Genomic DNA, 13,433 nt, shown 5'->3' with positions numbered 1-13,433 from the left:
GTGGGAAGCACTGTACAAACAATTGTTTGAAAGTATAAAGTGCATGGCACAGTTGTCTTACCACATTGATCAGAAGGAAAATACAAGTCGCTGCTGCGAGACATTTAGTCAAGATGGTCAAGAGTCAACCAAGAATCACAACAAAGCAGCTCTGCAATGATTTGGTAGCTTCATAGGTGTCAGTGTCCACAGTCAATGTGTTCTACATCGCTATGGGCTGACAGCTGAATTTCTGTTCATGTGACCGCATAGCCTATTTGGCTGCACTAACAGTGAGAAGAGAGAAGAAGAGAGAAGGTGAGGCCTTTAACCCTCCTATTATCTTTGGGGTCAATTTCACCCCATTCAATGTTTAACATCCCTAAATAAATCATTGACATACTTTTTCAGTTTTATTTAAAGGGCTATTTACACAAACAATTTTAATTATCATATTTTCTGGAGGTTTAAATTGCTGGGATCAAATTGAGCCCAAGGATAAAAGATGTCAGTAAATATGAAGGTAATAGGAAGGTTAACCCAAAGAACACCAAACCTACCGTCAAGCATGGTGTTGGTGGTAGTATTATGTTTTGGGGCTGGTTTGCTGGACTTTGTACTCGTAACATACACCCTGAAAAGCAAACCTCATTCCATATGTGGAAAATAAATTGGAACATGGAAATAGGCATCTGTCAGGCTCCCCTGAGCCTGGGAATGCAATATGCGAGAGAAGCGAAGGAGAATAACAGTGAACCAAAGCCTGCAATCCTGTGCTTTGTTCTGAGTACCCAGGCTGAAGCAGTGAGCGCTGCCTATCTCAGTCTCATCAGAGACAGGGATGTGGTAGCCTCTGAAGCGCCACCTGCTACGTAAGCCTCCAAAATCTGTGTTGTAGGGCTGTCTACAGGCAGAATACAGTTGTGACATTTGGCTGACACTGCACATGTTCAGCTTGTTAGTGCACTGACAGATTTGTTGACAGTTCACATCTGGAGCCAGACTACAGCCAGCTCCAGGCACAAATCTGCTGTCACACTGCTTATTGTCGTTTAATTTAGTAATTGTTACTGCGCCCTTGACCCGAGGTCTGGATGCGGCAGTGAAACACCTCATATTGAAGTCTTCTGTTGTTGCACCAAAGTGGCTGGGATGTGTTGATGCCACACAGCAATAGGGAGTTGCCCACAGGCAGAGAAGGCCATGGAACTGGCTGGGCTTTGAGCAACTTCACAACAGTGAACTAAGGAATTGGAGGCTGTTAGCCTGTCGTGGACTGGGTTAGGTGTGGGCTCGGCTTTACGGGGGAGGTAGGGTTGGAGAGCGTCATCTTTCTTTCTTTCTTTTTTTTTTTTTTGCAAACAATATTTTTATTGAATTTTTTTAACATTATACAAACAAGCAAACAAATGATAAAGTATTATAGAAAAAACAACAAAACAAACAAAAAAACAGCACAAGAAATACACAAGCAGTTAACACAAAACGCTCATCAGAATAGATGACATTGCTGTTGTACCAAGCGTACTAAACGTAGAGAAAAAAAAGAAGAAAAAAAACACATATTACACATATATGAACTATAAGTTTCCATTGCTCCCTTAATAAAAACGACTATGGGGCTTGTGCTGATCCACCCTATAGACGAGCAGCTAAACTATGTGAACTTAACTTAAAAGCTAACTCAAAAATCTCTGGCAGTGTCTGCCAACCTGCACTACATTAATGTATCACGTAATATATGCTTAACCCTACTACATAAACTCAAAAGAGCCACTGGTCATATGTCATTATTATAAATACCCATTCATTCATGCAATAACCTCTTCATATAACTATAAAGAATGGAAAGTGGCCACACTTACAATATTTCAAAGCAAGCAAAGTGTATAAAATAAGGATGACAGATAGAGACAGGGAAATAGGTTTCACATCTAACAAATACTTACTTACATTACTTTTACCCGTGAGTCCATCAACATCCACTGATCATCTTAACTGTAAATGTGAACAGTTTGTTTTCTCTATCAAGTCCTTGATAGAAGTCCTCTGCTTCCTTAGGTGAGACATATTTTCCCATTGTGGAGGATCCTGTGGAGGATCCGGCATAGGTTGAACTAAAATCTGCAGAAAATTGCTTTATGGACAAATTTTTTTCTTGATGGTGTTGAACGTACTGCACTGTCTCACAGTTTCAGCTGAGAGATCCTGGGCAGAGAAAAGTTTGTTTCCTTCATGTGTGTTATCACACTGTGTAGCGAAGCAGAAAACAAACTCCCAGTCTTGAAACTTTAGGAACCGATTAAGAACTGCTCTGTTCTGGTCTGATTTCGGCATAGCTAGGGTGCGATGAGCTCTAACTAGGATGAAATATTTACCAGTATCCAGCTCCAGCCATCTTGGCTTAAAGGATATTTGGTGCAAGGTAGTACTGAGCATCAACACCAGGCTGCCATCTTGTTCCGTGGCTCCATAGCGCCCCCCTCCATCATCTTTCTTTTTCCTCACCTCATAGTGCTGCTGCATTGAGGCGAGAGTGAAGCTAAAAATATTGTCTAGAACCATCGCCTTTTCTAAAATGTCCTCCATTTCTCTGTCAGATAGTATAGTCTGATTGAGCCACCTGACTCCATCCTGCCCTTAACTTGGTGTGCTAGCCTTCACTGGAGACTTCATGGTGAAATGGGCACAATGCCCACATGAGCTTAGGGCTTTGCGCCAACAAAAGGCAGCATGAGTAGAATAGAGGGAGTTGCAACTCGATATTTTGTTGCCACAGATACAGAATTGAGTCTCCATCTCATATGGTGTGAGAACCGTTAGCATCTATCCTCAGTAGATGGGTTGCAAATTGTATTATCAGAGTACAAACGTATAAAAATGGTGCCTCTGGTGTGCTGATAAACCTCATAAAAACCTCACCGCAGTATGTTCAATAGTGGACACTGATCTATAGTAAACACTGGAGAGTCACAGAGATTGCAGGTACAGTTGAAACCAGAAGTTTACATACACTGTATAGAAAGACATAAAACCCTTTTTTTTCTGACTGTCCGAAATTAAATCAGACTAAATTTTCCTGTTTTGGTCAGTTAGGATTACCAAAATTATTTCTAGTTGCTAAATGCCAGAATAATGAGACAGATTTTTTTTTCAGATTTCTTTTTACTATTACAGTTTTGTGGCCTGATAGAACTAAAACTGAATTGTTTGGCCATAATGACCATCGTGAGATTTGGAGGAAAAAGGGGGAAGCTTGCAAGCCTGAGAACACCATCCCAACTGTGAAGTATGGGGGTGGCAGCATCATGTGGTGGGGGTGTTTTGCTGCAGGAGGGACTGGTGCACTTCACAAAATAGATGGCATCATGAGGAAAAAGGATGATGTGGAAATGATGAATCATCATCTCAAGACATCAGTCAGGAAGTTGAAGCTTGGGCGCAAATGGGTCGTCCAAATGGACAATGACCCTAAGCATACCGCCAGATTAGTTACAAAGTGGCTTAAGGACAACAAGGTCAATGCTTTGGAGTGGCCATCACAAATCCCTGATCTTAAACCTGTAGAACATTTGTGATCAGCAAGGCAAGCAAGGCAGCCAACAAACCTGACCAGTTACACCAGTCCTGTTGGAAGGAATGGGCCAAAATTCCAGCAAACTATTGTGAGCAGCTTGTGAAAGGAAACCCAAAACGTTTGACCCAAGTCATATAGTTTAAAACCAATGCGACAAAATACGAAGGGTATGTATGTAAACTTCTGATGTTAAAGTAATAAAAAACTCTTGAAAAAAATTCTCTCTCATTATTCTGGCATTTACCAAATACAAATAATTTTGGTAATCCTAACTGACCTAAATAATGAACAATATGCATTTGTAGTTTTAAGGAGGACTTTTTTTTTTTCGTGCTCTTAGACTATGTCTAAAGTCTAAGACCCCACACTGATGCATATTTCAATTGAAGGCTGAATTAACATCTTCACCTCCCTGTGACTGAGAGCTGAGGTTGATTTTAAGTGTTTTGGCAATGAAAACTTTGTCACCTGCTTTTTCCACTTGTTTTTCTGACAGGTTCAATCATGTGGGAGAACATGGGTCCGGACTTTCGAGGCGAGACGTTCTTCTCTGTATTCGCCATATTCTTCCCTGCTGCCACCGGTATTCTAGCTGGAGCCAACATTTCAGGAGATCTTGCTGTAAGTCACCTGTAATTCTGACCAAATCTCTCTAAATGGTAAATGGTCTGCACTTACATAGCGCTTTTCTACCTTAGTGATACTCAAAGCACTTTACAATGTTTTCTCATTCACCCATTCACACACACATTCATACACCAATGGCGACAGAGCTGCCATGCAAGGTGCTGCCTACCTGGGTTCAGTGTCTTGCCCAAGGACACTTCGACTGTGTAGGGACAGGGGATTGAACCACCAACCTTTTGATTACAGGACAGCTGCTCTACTACCTGAGATACAGCTGCCCTCTAGAAAAAGAGATGATACATCCAATGACTTTACCCTGTTTCCAAGCAAACCTATTATTATGTGTTGGTGAATGTGACAGGTGATTTGACTAATTAAGTCCGTTAGAACTAATGAAACAAAGAACAGTGTAACAGTAATTGAGCTCATGGCCTTCACTGTACCAGAGAGACGATTGGAGACATCTTCTAAATGCCCTTTATTATCAAGGATTAAAAGACCTGCACGGTAATACCTTTCTTGTTCTCTCTCTTTTTTAAGTCTTTACTCTGGTTGTTTTTTGCAGGACCCACAGCTGGCCATTCCCAGAGGAACCCTTCTAGCCATAGTGATCACAGGCATAGTCTACCTGGGTGTTGCTGTTTCAACAGGTGCAGAAGTACCTCTTTTTTGTGTGCACTTTTGCAAGTTTATCACATCCCTTTACAGAAGAGTTTATTAATTGCATACTATTTTTCTAACACTAGGCTCATGTATTGTGAGAGACGCCAGTGGAAATATGAATGACACAGTCAGTTCTCAGTTCATGATGAACTGCACTGATGCTGCCTGCAAATTTGGCTATGACTTCTCTACCTGCAAGGGTGAAAAACCTGGCTGCCGCTATGGTCTTCAGAATGACTTCCAGGTATATAGCAGCTCTATCAGAAGATGAATGATAAGAATCTTTGTGGGATAAAAGTTAACATTTGCATTTTGGTTGTTTTTATGCAAATGTAAAACAGTTAAATGTGCATTTAATGTTCCATTCAGGTAATGAGCCTTGTTTCTGGTTTTGGGCCCATCATCACAGCCGGAATATTCTCTGCCACTCTGTCCTCAGCTCTGGCCTCTTTAGTCAGTGCACCTAAAGTTTTTCAGGTAAGACTCAACCTAAGCATTAAGGTTTTAAGAGAATTACAGTAATAGTCAGTGAAAACATAGTTTTACTTTAGAATTGTTTGTTTATGAGTTTAGGGTACTAAACAGCTAAAACTCTAATGATAAAAACATCACGTGTTTCTTTTCCACAGGCTTTATGTAAGGACAACATCTACCCCGGCCTGCAGATGTTTGCCAAAGGCTATGGCAAGAACAATGAGCCACTCCGAGGCTACATCCTGACCTTCGGTATCGCCTTGGCCTTCATCCTCATCGGTACATCTGCACACATTGCTTTTTTGCACACTCACTGTTAGGCATTGCTATTAAATGTGATCACAGTTAACATTTCTTAACTGCTATAGGCTTAAGATCCTACAGCCAGTTGTATTCATTGCACTCCACACTCAATTGAATCATATTAGATGTTGTTTTGTTCTTGCTGAATATACTGGAGGACATCTTGTTACTGCTGGACGTTCTAGCACATTCTAAGTTGACTGTTTGGTGTTTTCATCTTACAGCTGAACTGAACACAATCGCCCCCATCATCTCCAACTTTTTCTTGGCGTCCTATGCCTTGATCAACTTCTCTGTGTTCCATGCCTCATTGGCTAACTCACCAGGTAAGATCAATACCAGGACACAGGAAGAAATAAGCAGTAAAACACACTAGGTCCAGAAGTTAAAACAATAAAATTAGCGTAACAGATCATCCTTGGCTCTCTGTAAAAGCAGACAGCTCATCAGCCAGCATAGTAGAATCACAAGTTATATGGTGTATAAGAGTGATTATGATGGGAAATGATGGTGTTTCAAAAGAAATTACGTTGAGCACATAGATTTCTCCTGGACTATAAAGGGTGTAGCAAAGTTTGAACTGAAATGGTCTGATCATACCAAAGGCATAGTGATGTAGTAAATGCTGATAGTAATCATCTCGCGAGCTGGAAACATGGTAGTACTTTCCAGTAACAATAAATCTACCTACTCTAGCTAGCAGTTAGCGAAATAGCTGTTTGTTAGCTCGACCATTAACAGGATATTTTATGAACACTGTTTATCCAGGAGGTATGTGTGGTGCTAGGCTGTGGTAGCTCTCTGACACGGTTTCCCTTAAAGGTCAGTAAAGTCGAGACAGTCTAAGTTCACTAAAGTTGTCCTCAGTGCAAGATTTCACCACAGGTTCATTGACATTGCTTTTGTTTAAATCAGAGAGTTTTAAAAGGCTTGAGTGACCTAACCGTTGCACTGCAATGCACCATAACACCAGTAAGAGAGAGTTATGGTCGTATTATAATTGGTAATATTACATTAATAACATCTTAATGGCTTTATGGGCTTTACAAATTTAGGTTTAATTAGAATTAGTTTTTAAAATGAATCTCATATTATATGAACAGCACTGTTCTGAGAAACACCTAATGCCTGTTTTTCAATAAGCTTTTTAAAAAATCTAATTCTGTTTTTGTTGAATCATCCAAACAGAAGCACATATGACATAAAGTGTAGCGTTCAGATTTTGGCAAAAGAAGTCAAAAGATTAAGTGTCATGATATACAAAATAACATATCAATTTTCCCTAATGTTATTTTTTTCATAAATATATAGAATTGCTTCTTAAAAATACAATAATTTAAGAAAGAAAGTATGAGCGATTTAGTGAAATGGGAATGCATTGTCTCCCCAGCACATTCATAGACTACATTGAAACTCCCAACATAGTTTTTCTGTTCATTTGACTTAGGCCCTGCATAAAAATGTTAAGGTACTGTGCCACTGTTGTGTTCGATTGGAACAAAAAGTCTCTGGCACTTTGAAGCCCTCTTAATGTGGATTACGTCACTGAAGTAATCTTTTGTTTAGCTCTTTTTTTTGAATTTCCACACACTTAGACCTACATAGACGTATCTGAGCATTTCACTGGATATGTGGTATAGTGTACAAAATACTATGCTATGTATGATCAGTATGGGAACAGTATTCAGTTCTGTCCGGTGGTATGCAAGGTTTTGTTTTGTTTGTTTGGTTGTTTCGATGTGTGGCTCCACTCCCAGCCCTGTAGAATAGAATTTTGACTGTGATGCATAAAGATTTGAAAAATTATACATAAATCCTATAAATTAACACTTTAGAAACATTGGTTAAAAATAAGGTTAGTAGGTTACAACTGTTCAGTATTTCAGTGTGTCAGATAGCAGACATTATTGAGGCTATCTCTTGAAACTGTTTAGGTTGCAGATTTAACCTAGATGTTTAAGGTTTAATTATATATAGAGTCGCTTAGCTTCACTTGAACTATTTGCATTTATAGATGCCACTATAGGTAAGTGACAACATTTTTTAAAAATTCATTTTGGTGATACATTTGTAAACTCATGAATGGCTGAATGAAATATATAGTTGATCTTATATATTGAGTAATGTGCTTTTTTCCCCTCAATACCAAAGCTCTTGCAGAACTGCAGGTACAGATTCTCTGTCTGCTTCTAATTCCTCCAGCAGGTCATAATTACATGGACTTAAATGGTACATGACTCATTTAGAGGCCAGCAGTAATACAGACAATATAATGGAGTAATGCATTTTATTACCTTTGTAACCACAAACTATAAACTCAAATTAAGGTTCTGGTCTCTTCAGGCCCAATTTGTCCCCTCTCTCTGGGACATGTAAAAGCTTTTCCATGGGGCTGAGAGGAACAATGTACCCTTTATGTCCTGTGGTTTGTTTTAGACTCTCATTGTGTAACCACACACACTCCAATTGTATCCCATCACTAAAATCCCCCTAGTCTAGTTTCTGTGGTACCCAGTACATAAATATGGTCCCTAATAGCTGGTATAACCTTCTGGTAATCAGTCTAACAGGCTGCTAACCCCCATTCTTTAACCCAAGCACATGTCCAAGTCAAACTTTAACGTTATCCATGCTCTTTAACAGCAACATTTACTGTTTTAAGGCCATGTTAACGATGAAAATAGTTGGAAAAGTTTCCTTTCAAAAAGAATGACCACAGTGTCTCCTGATCTTTAGTCTTTTAAATTGTAGGTCAGATGTAATATGGTCGCGGTTAAGTAGTTTCTGACAAACATGAACTGTCTTTACTCAGTTTACCAAAATTATAATTTGAGCAAACACTCTTCTTCACATACATTATGTGATTAGCACTCTGTGTGTTGTATAAATATTATTTGCCTTTTGTTGCCATGTCGTGACTCATTTTCGTTGGTACTGCAGGGTGGCGCCCCAGCTTCAAATACTACAACATGTGGGTTTCCCTTGCTGGAGCCATACTGTGCTGTGTGGTGATGTTTGTCATCAACTGGGCGGCTGCTCTCCTCACTAATGTCATCGTTCTGGGTCTTTATATCTATGTCAGCTACAAGAAGCCAGGTCAGTTACCAAGCACACTTTTGGGCAGTGGGACATGACAGCATTTCTTGTTTGTAGCCACTGGTTTCAGAGTTAAAACATTTCAGATGTTGGCACAAACGAACATCAATACCTTCAGAATAGTTGAAAATATTTACATGCTGGCTTTTACAGGGCAATGTATGATATTGGTATAATATTAGTAATTGTCTGCCCTCCCTGTTTCAGTTGTTTTGTTTTACTGTGACATGCACACATTTCAAGATTCCTGATTTGCATAAGTTCTTTATATAAGGTGTAGAAACAAATGTTTTATTGGAAAACTATTTTAAAAGTTAGCCACAATAGATAAATTAGAATGTAAACAATAATGTTGGTCTGTTCATAGTTTACCTGAGAGATCAATTGTAAACAGATGAACAAATATGTTTTAAACAATACAGATTGATCAACAAACTGCTACATGATACTGAGCTGTTGTTCCATCTTCCCCAACACACATTGTTGCACTTCTTCAAACACAAATCTGACCTTACAGCTCTGAACACACACCTGTGTGCACACTCAGTTTGACATGCAGCTACACACACATAGGAGGCCTTGTCACTGACTCTAACACCACATGGGTCAGACAACCTTTGATCCAGCTATCTGACCCATAAACATACTCACTAACTCCACTGTGTGTTTTTGCCTGCATGCGTCCTCCCGTCCAGATGTGAACTGGGGCTCATCAACCCAGGCCCTGACTTACCACCAGGCCCTGACCCACACTCTCCACCTCAGCGGGGTGGAGGACCACATCAAAAACTTCAGGTACCAAACACAAACATGCCTTTAGTTACTGCGATTAAAGCTGAAATCCAGCAATTTTATGACACTGAAAGTGCAAAAGGTCTCAGTTATGGCCTTGCACACAAACAGTTAAGCATAGATGCAGTATACTACCATACTAACGAGATCATATCTTGGTATGCTAAACAATTACCCATAAATTGAAATTTTGACACATGTACATAAGTGTTGTAGTTACAATCAGATCATATTGTCAAGGAATAGTCTACTCACAGTGCTTAGTGGTACTAGAAAACTTGAGTTTACTTATCTCATAACCCCATGAGTGAGGTGTCACTATGGGGAATGCGCTCTCAGCATTATCCTCAGAGGACTTTATATCATTACTCCAGACACTACTGGCTGGCAATTGTGACACCTGCGTCAAGTCAAAAAACATTGATCTTGATGTCTCACGATGGGGATGTCTAGACTCCCGTATTGCCAGATAAGATCCCATGCAGGCCCATACTGCGGTATGAGCTAGTGAGGGTGCAGGGATATCTAACCTATAGAACCGTGCAGAGGTCAGAGATGAAGTCCAACTTGCTGCTGTATGCATTTCTGCTGTTGTCACCCCCTTAAATAGGGCCAAGAGGTTGCCATACCCCTGGTCGAATGGGTACGGAGCCCTGCAGGGGGTTGCAGTCCCTTGCTGGTGTCAGCCATCTCAATGGCCTCTACAGTCTAATGGGATATTTACTGGCCCATAAAACAAACAGCTGGTCAGACTTCCTTAGTGTTTTTTTTCTTTCAATATTGGTGTGCAAGGTTCTTAACAGACAGAAAGCATGCAGGCACTCCTGTTCATAGGAGGAAAAGGGAGGGGGATAAATTGCCCACAGCTTCAAAGAAACACACCCCAGTGATGGATATTTGGGCCTGAAGGCAGAGTTTGGTTAAAGTATGACCTTAAAATTACCTTGTGTGAACTGTACATTGTACATGCACTGACATGTTGTGTTGATGCAAATTTGGACCACCACCTGGGGGTGGAGGGTCCAGTCTCCATACACTGGATTTCCACTGAACAACAGATCTGTTTTGGACTCCAGGAATGTGAGTGGCTCTCAGTGATAAGAGGCAAATGCTGCTCCATACAATCAGATTGCAAGCCAGCATGTGTCGGGGCAGGATCGGAGCTCACCCTGTATGTTGATGTGAGCTACAACCAGGGCTCCAGACTGCAACCAAAATGGTCACATATGCAACCTTTTTTTGAGCGTATGCGAGTTAAAATTTCAAGTGGTCGCATTCATGCAAGTGTTGATGATCATTAAGGTGTTTTGGTGTCGCTCTAACTAGTGCAGGTAGCTACTGTGTTAGCCACAGTGATGTAAAATATTACTTTTCTTTCTTCTGTGACCCTGTCAGTCTGTCCCTGCCTGAGGCGTAAAACAAGCTGTTTAGCTGTTTTGTGCTTTAAAGATAAAGCAATCTGTCGCTGATCATTTTAAAAACAAAGTAAGCAAAGAGGAGGAGGCTGGGGGAGAAGGACAGGTCTTGACTCAGACACACTTGATAATCAGACTGCAGTTGCAGACAGAAAGGTACAGGCTGAACCAGTGAAGAAAAAAAAGCAATAAGATAAGCCTTTATTGTTCCCACAGTGGGGAAATTTGCAGTGTTACAGCAGCAAAGATAGCGCAAGCATTTAAGGAATGTAGTACAAAATAGAAAATAACCCAAAATATACATGAGTACTAGTTCTACAAATGAACATTATTTCACATATTGGCGGTATTGCACCGATTTTTTTTGATGAATATGAATACTGAGAGAAGTATTGATATTGTGCACAGTGTCTATATTGCCACCTGTGCAACAAGTGCAGTCGTGAAATTTCCTCGCTCCTAAATATTCCACAGTCAACTGTCAGTGGTATTATAACAAAGTTGAAGCGATTGGGAATGACAGCAACTTAGCCACGAAGGGGAAGGCCACGCAAACTGACAGAGAGAGGTCAGCGGATGCTGAGGCGTTCTCTGGAGTGACAAATCGTGCTTGTCCATCTGGCAGTCTGATGGACGAGTCTGGGTTTGGCGGTTACCAGGAGAACGGTACTTGTCTGACTGCATTGTGCCAAGTGTAAAGTTTTGTGGAGGGGGGATTATGGTGTGGGGTTGTTTTACAGGAGCTCGGCTTGGCCCCTTAGTTCCAGTGAAAGGAACTCTGAATGCTTCAGCATACCAGTAGATTTTGGACAATTCAATGCTCCCAACTTTGTGGGGACAGTTTGTAGATGGCCCCTTCCTTTTCCAGCATTACTGTGCACCATGACGTGCCCTATTAGGATGATATGGTACAATAAAATCTTTAAGATAAGATGAAGCTTGGTTATTAAGAGTTTTATAAACAGGATTTTTAATTCTATCCTGGATTTAAAGTGCCCAGAAATTAGAAGAATGGCCTGTGGCTGTTGTGTCTGCAGCCTACTAGTGACAGAGTAAATGGCGTCACAGGCCGTCTCAGTGTTAGCGAAGGGGGCAATTTACACAGCTGTCGTCATAACGTAAGAATTCCTTCGGTAGCTAGAATGAAATGAAATGAAAAATACTTTATTTATCCCAGAAGGGAAATTCAATAGAATGGCCTCATGCTACCAGCAACAGCTCAACATCTTTGCTACAGAGTTGTTCTTCAATAGCGATATGCCTGGGGTTACACAGTCTGTCATTAACAAACACAGATCTCGTCCCTTCCTCTTGCTACTCTCCCTTGTCCTGTCCGCCTGCATCACCAGAAAGCTGATGAGTGCAATGTTGGTGTCTGGTTTTTGTGCCTCATCTCCCTAAACAGCATAATGTTGCACTGCTAGTTGTCCCACTGGTGCCAGGTTAGAGAACTAATTCATCCATCTTGTTAGGAAGAGATCTCTTTAGTTCCAAAAATGATGGTGGAACGTCTCCTCGTAGCACACCGCTTGGTCCCGGCAGGACGTCCCTGTCATTTCATCCTCGGCTCTCGGGGGATGTCAGGTCTCTCATCCAGTAGCACTTTACAAAGTGCTAACAGCTGATCGGCGGTGTAAACAGTAGGGTTTCTTACTAAATCTCAGAACAGAACAGGGTGGGAAAAGTCCTGGAAGTCCCTACCAATACAATATGTGTTGTGGCCTTTAGGCACACCAAGCACACCTAGTGAATGTCTAATCCTGAAATTTTGTGACCACAGGGACGCTTGGGGTCAAGCAGCTGTGGTGGACTACAGACCTAGCTAGTGTGGGAACTAGCGCCTGTGTTACTGGGCTTGGTGTGTAGCGAGGGCACTTAGCTTGGTCAGCTAACATGACTCTATGGTGAAGAGTCAGCAGCAAATGACAAGCACAAGCCATGATAGCGTCTGGTGACCAACGGGTTAGTCTGCTCAGTTGGATTGTTATGCTAGGCACTTGAGCTGGCTGTCAGGAGAGAAAGCTTTCTGAGCAAAGTATTAAGAGGAAATTGAAGGGAGGGAGTACACGTCATGACCGCCAGCCATTACTGGCTGTAGTAATGATACAAAGGCTTCTGAGGATTATTCCTCATAGTGAGACACTGAAATGAATTGAAAGAGAACTAATGAATATTTATAGGGGGAAAACTACTGTGATGACTGACGAGTGACAGGTCACAGCTATTTCGATACACTTTCCTGAAACATCAATACAGATTGATACAAATAACTGGACTGTAGGTTATTAGTTTAGACATTAGGGAAAATAGTAAGGAGCTGTTTTTTGTGTTTTATAGCGACCTTGATGGGGTTATAGAGCAGAAATGTATGATAACCTTTTCAGTGAGAGAAAACAAGTCAGCTAGTCACTGAATCAATAGCAAGGTTTGACTGTTGCTTGAATAAAATGGTCTAAACCTTTTTGAATGTAGAGCAGAACTCAAAGTAAACAAGCTGAAGGTTTTTC

At 40.9% G+C, this 13,433-nt stretch overlaps 1 protein-coding gene across 1 annotated transcript in view; it reads left to right on the top strand.

Moving 5' to 3' along the window:
• Window positions 1-13,433, top strand: part of slc12a2 (solute carrier family 12 member 2) — a 70,494-nt gene that overhangs the window by 32,626 nt on the left and 24,435 nt on the right. Inside the window, exons 8-15 of the mRNA XM_008300924.1 lie at window positions 4,053-4,177; window positions 4,749-4,833; window positions 4,930-5,090; window positions 5,216-5,323; window positions 5,476-5,599; window positions 5,848-5,949; window positions 8,564-8,719; window positions 9,415-9,514. Of these exons, the coding sequence (XP_008299146.1) occupies window positions 4,053-4,177; window positions 4,749-4,833; window positions 4,930-5,090; window positions 5,216-5,323; window positions 5,476-5,599; window positions 5,848-5,949; window positions 8,564-8,719; window positions 9,415-9,514 (961 nt within the window). The remainder of the gene's footprint in view (window positions 1-4,052; window positions 4,178-4,748; window positions 4,834-4,929; window positions 5,091-5,215; window positions 5,324-5,475; window positions 5,600-5,847; window positions 5,950-8,563; window positions 8,720-9,414; window positions 9,515-13,433) is intronic.

The sequence above is a fragment of the Stegastes partitus genome, unplaced genomic scaffold (assembly GCF_000690725.1).
Source record: "Stegastes partitus isolate 25-593 unplaced genomic scaffold, Stegastes_partitus-1.0.2 Scaffold1608, whole genome shotgun sequence".
Taxonomy (NCBI): domain Eukaryota; kingdom Metazoa; phylum Chordata; class Actinopteri; family Pomacentridae; genus Stegastes; species Stegastes partitus.
This window is presented reverse-complemented; position numbering and strand designations above follow the sequence as displayed.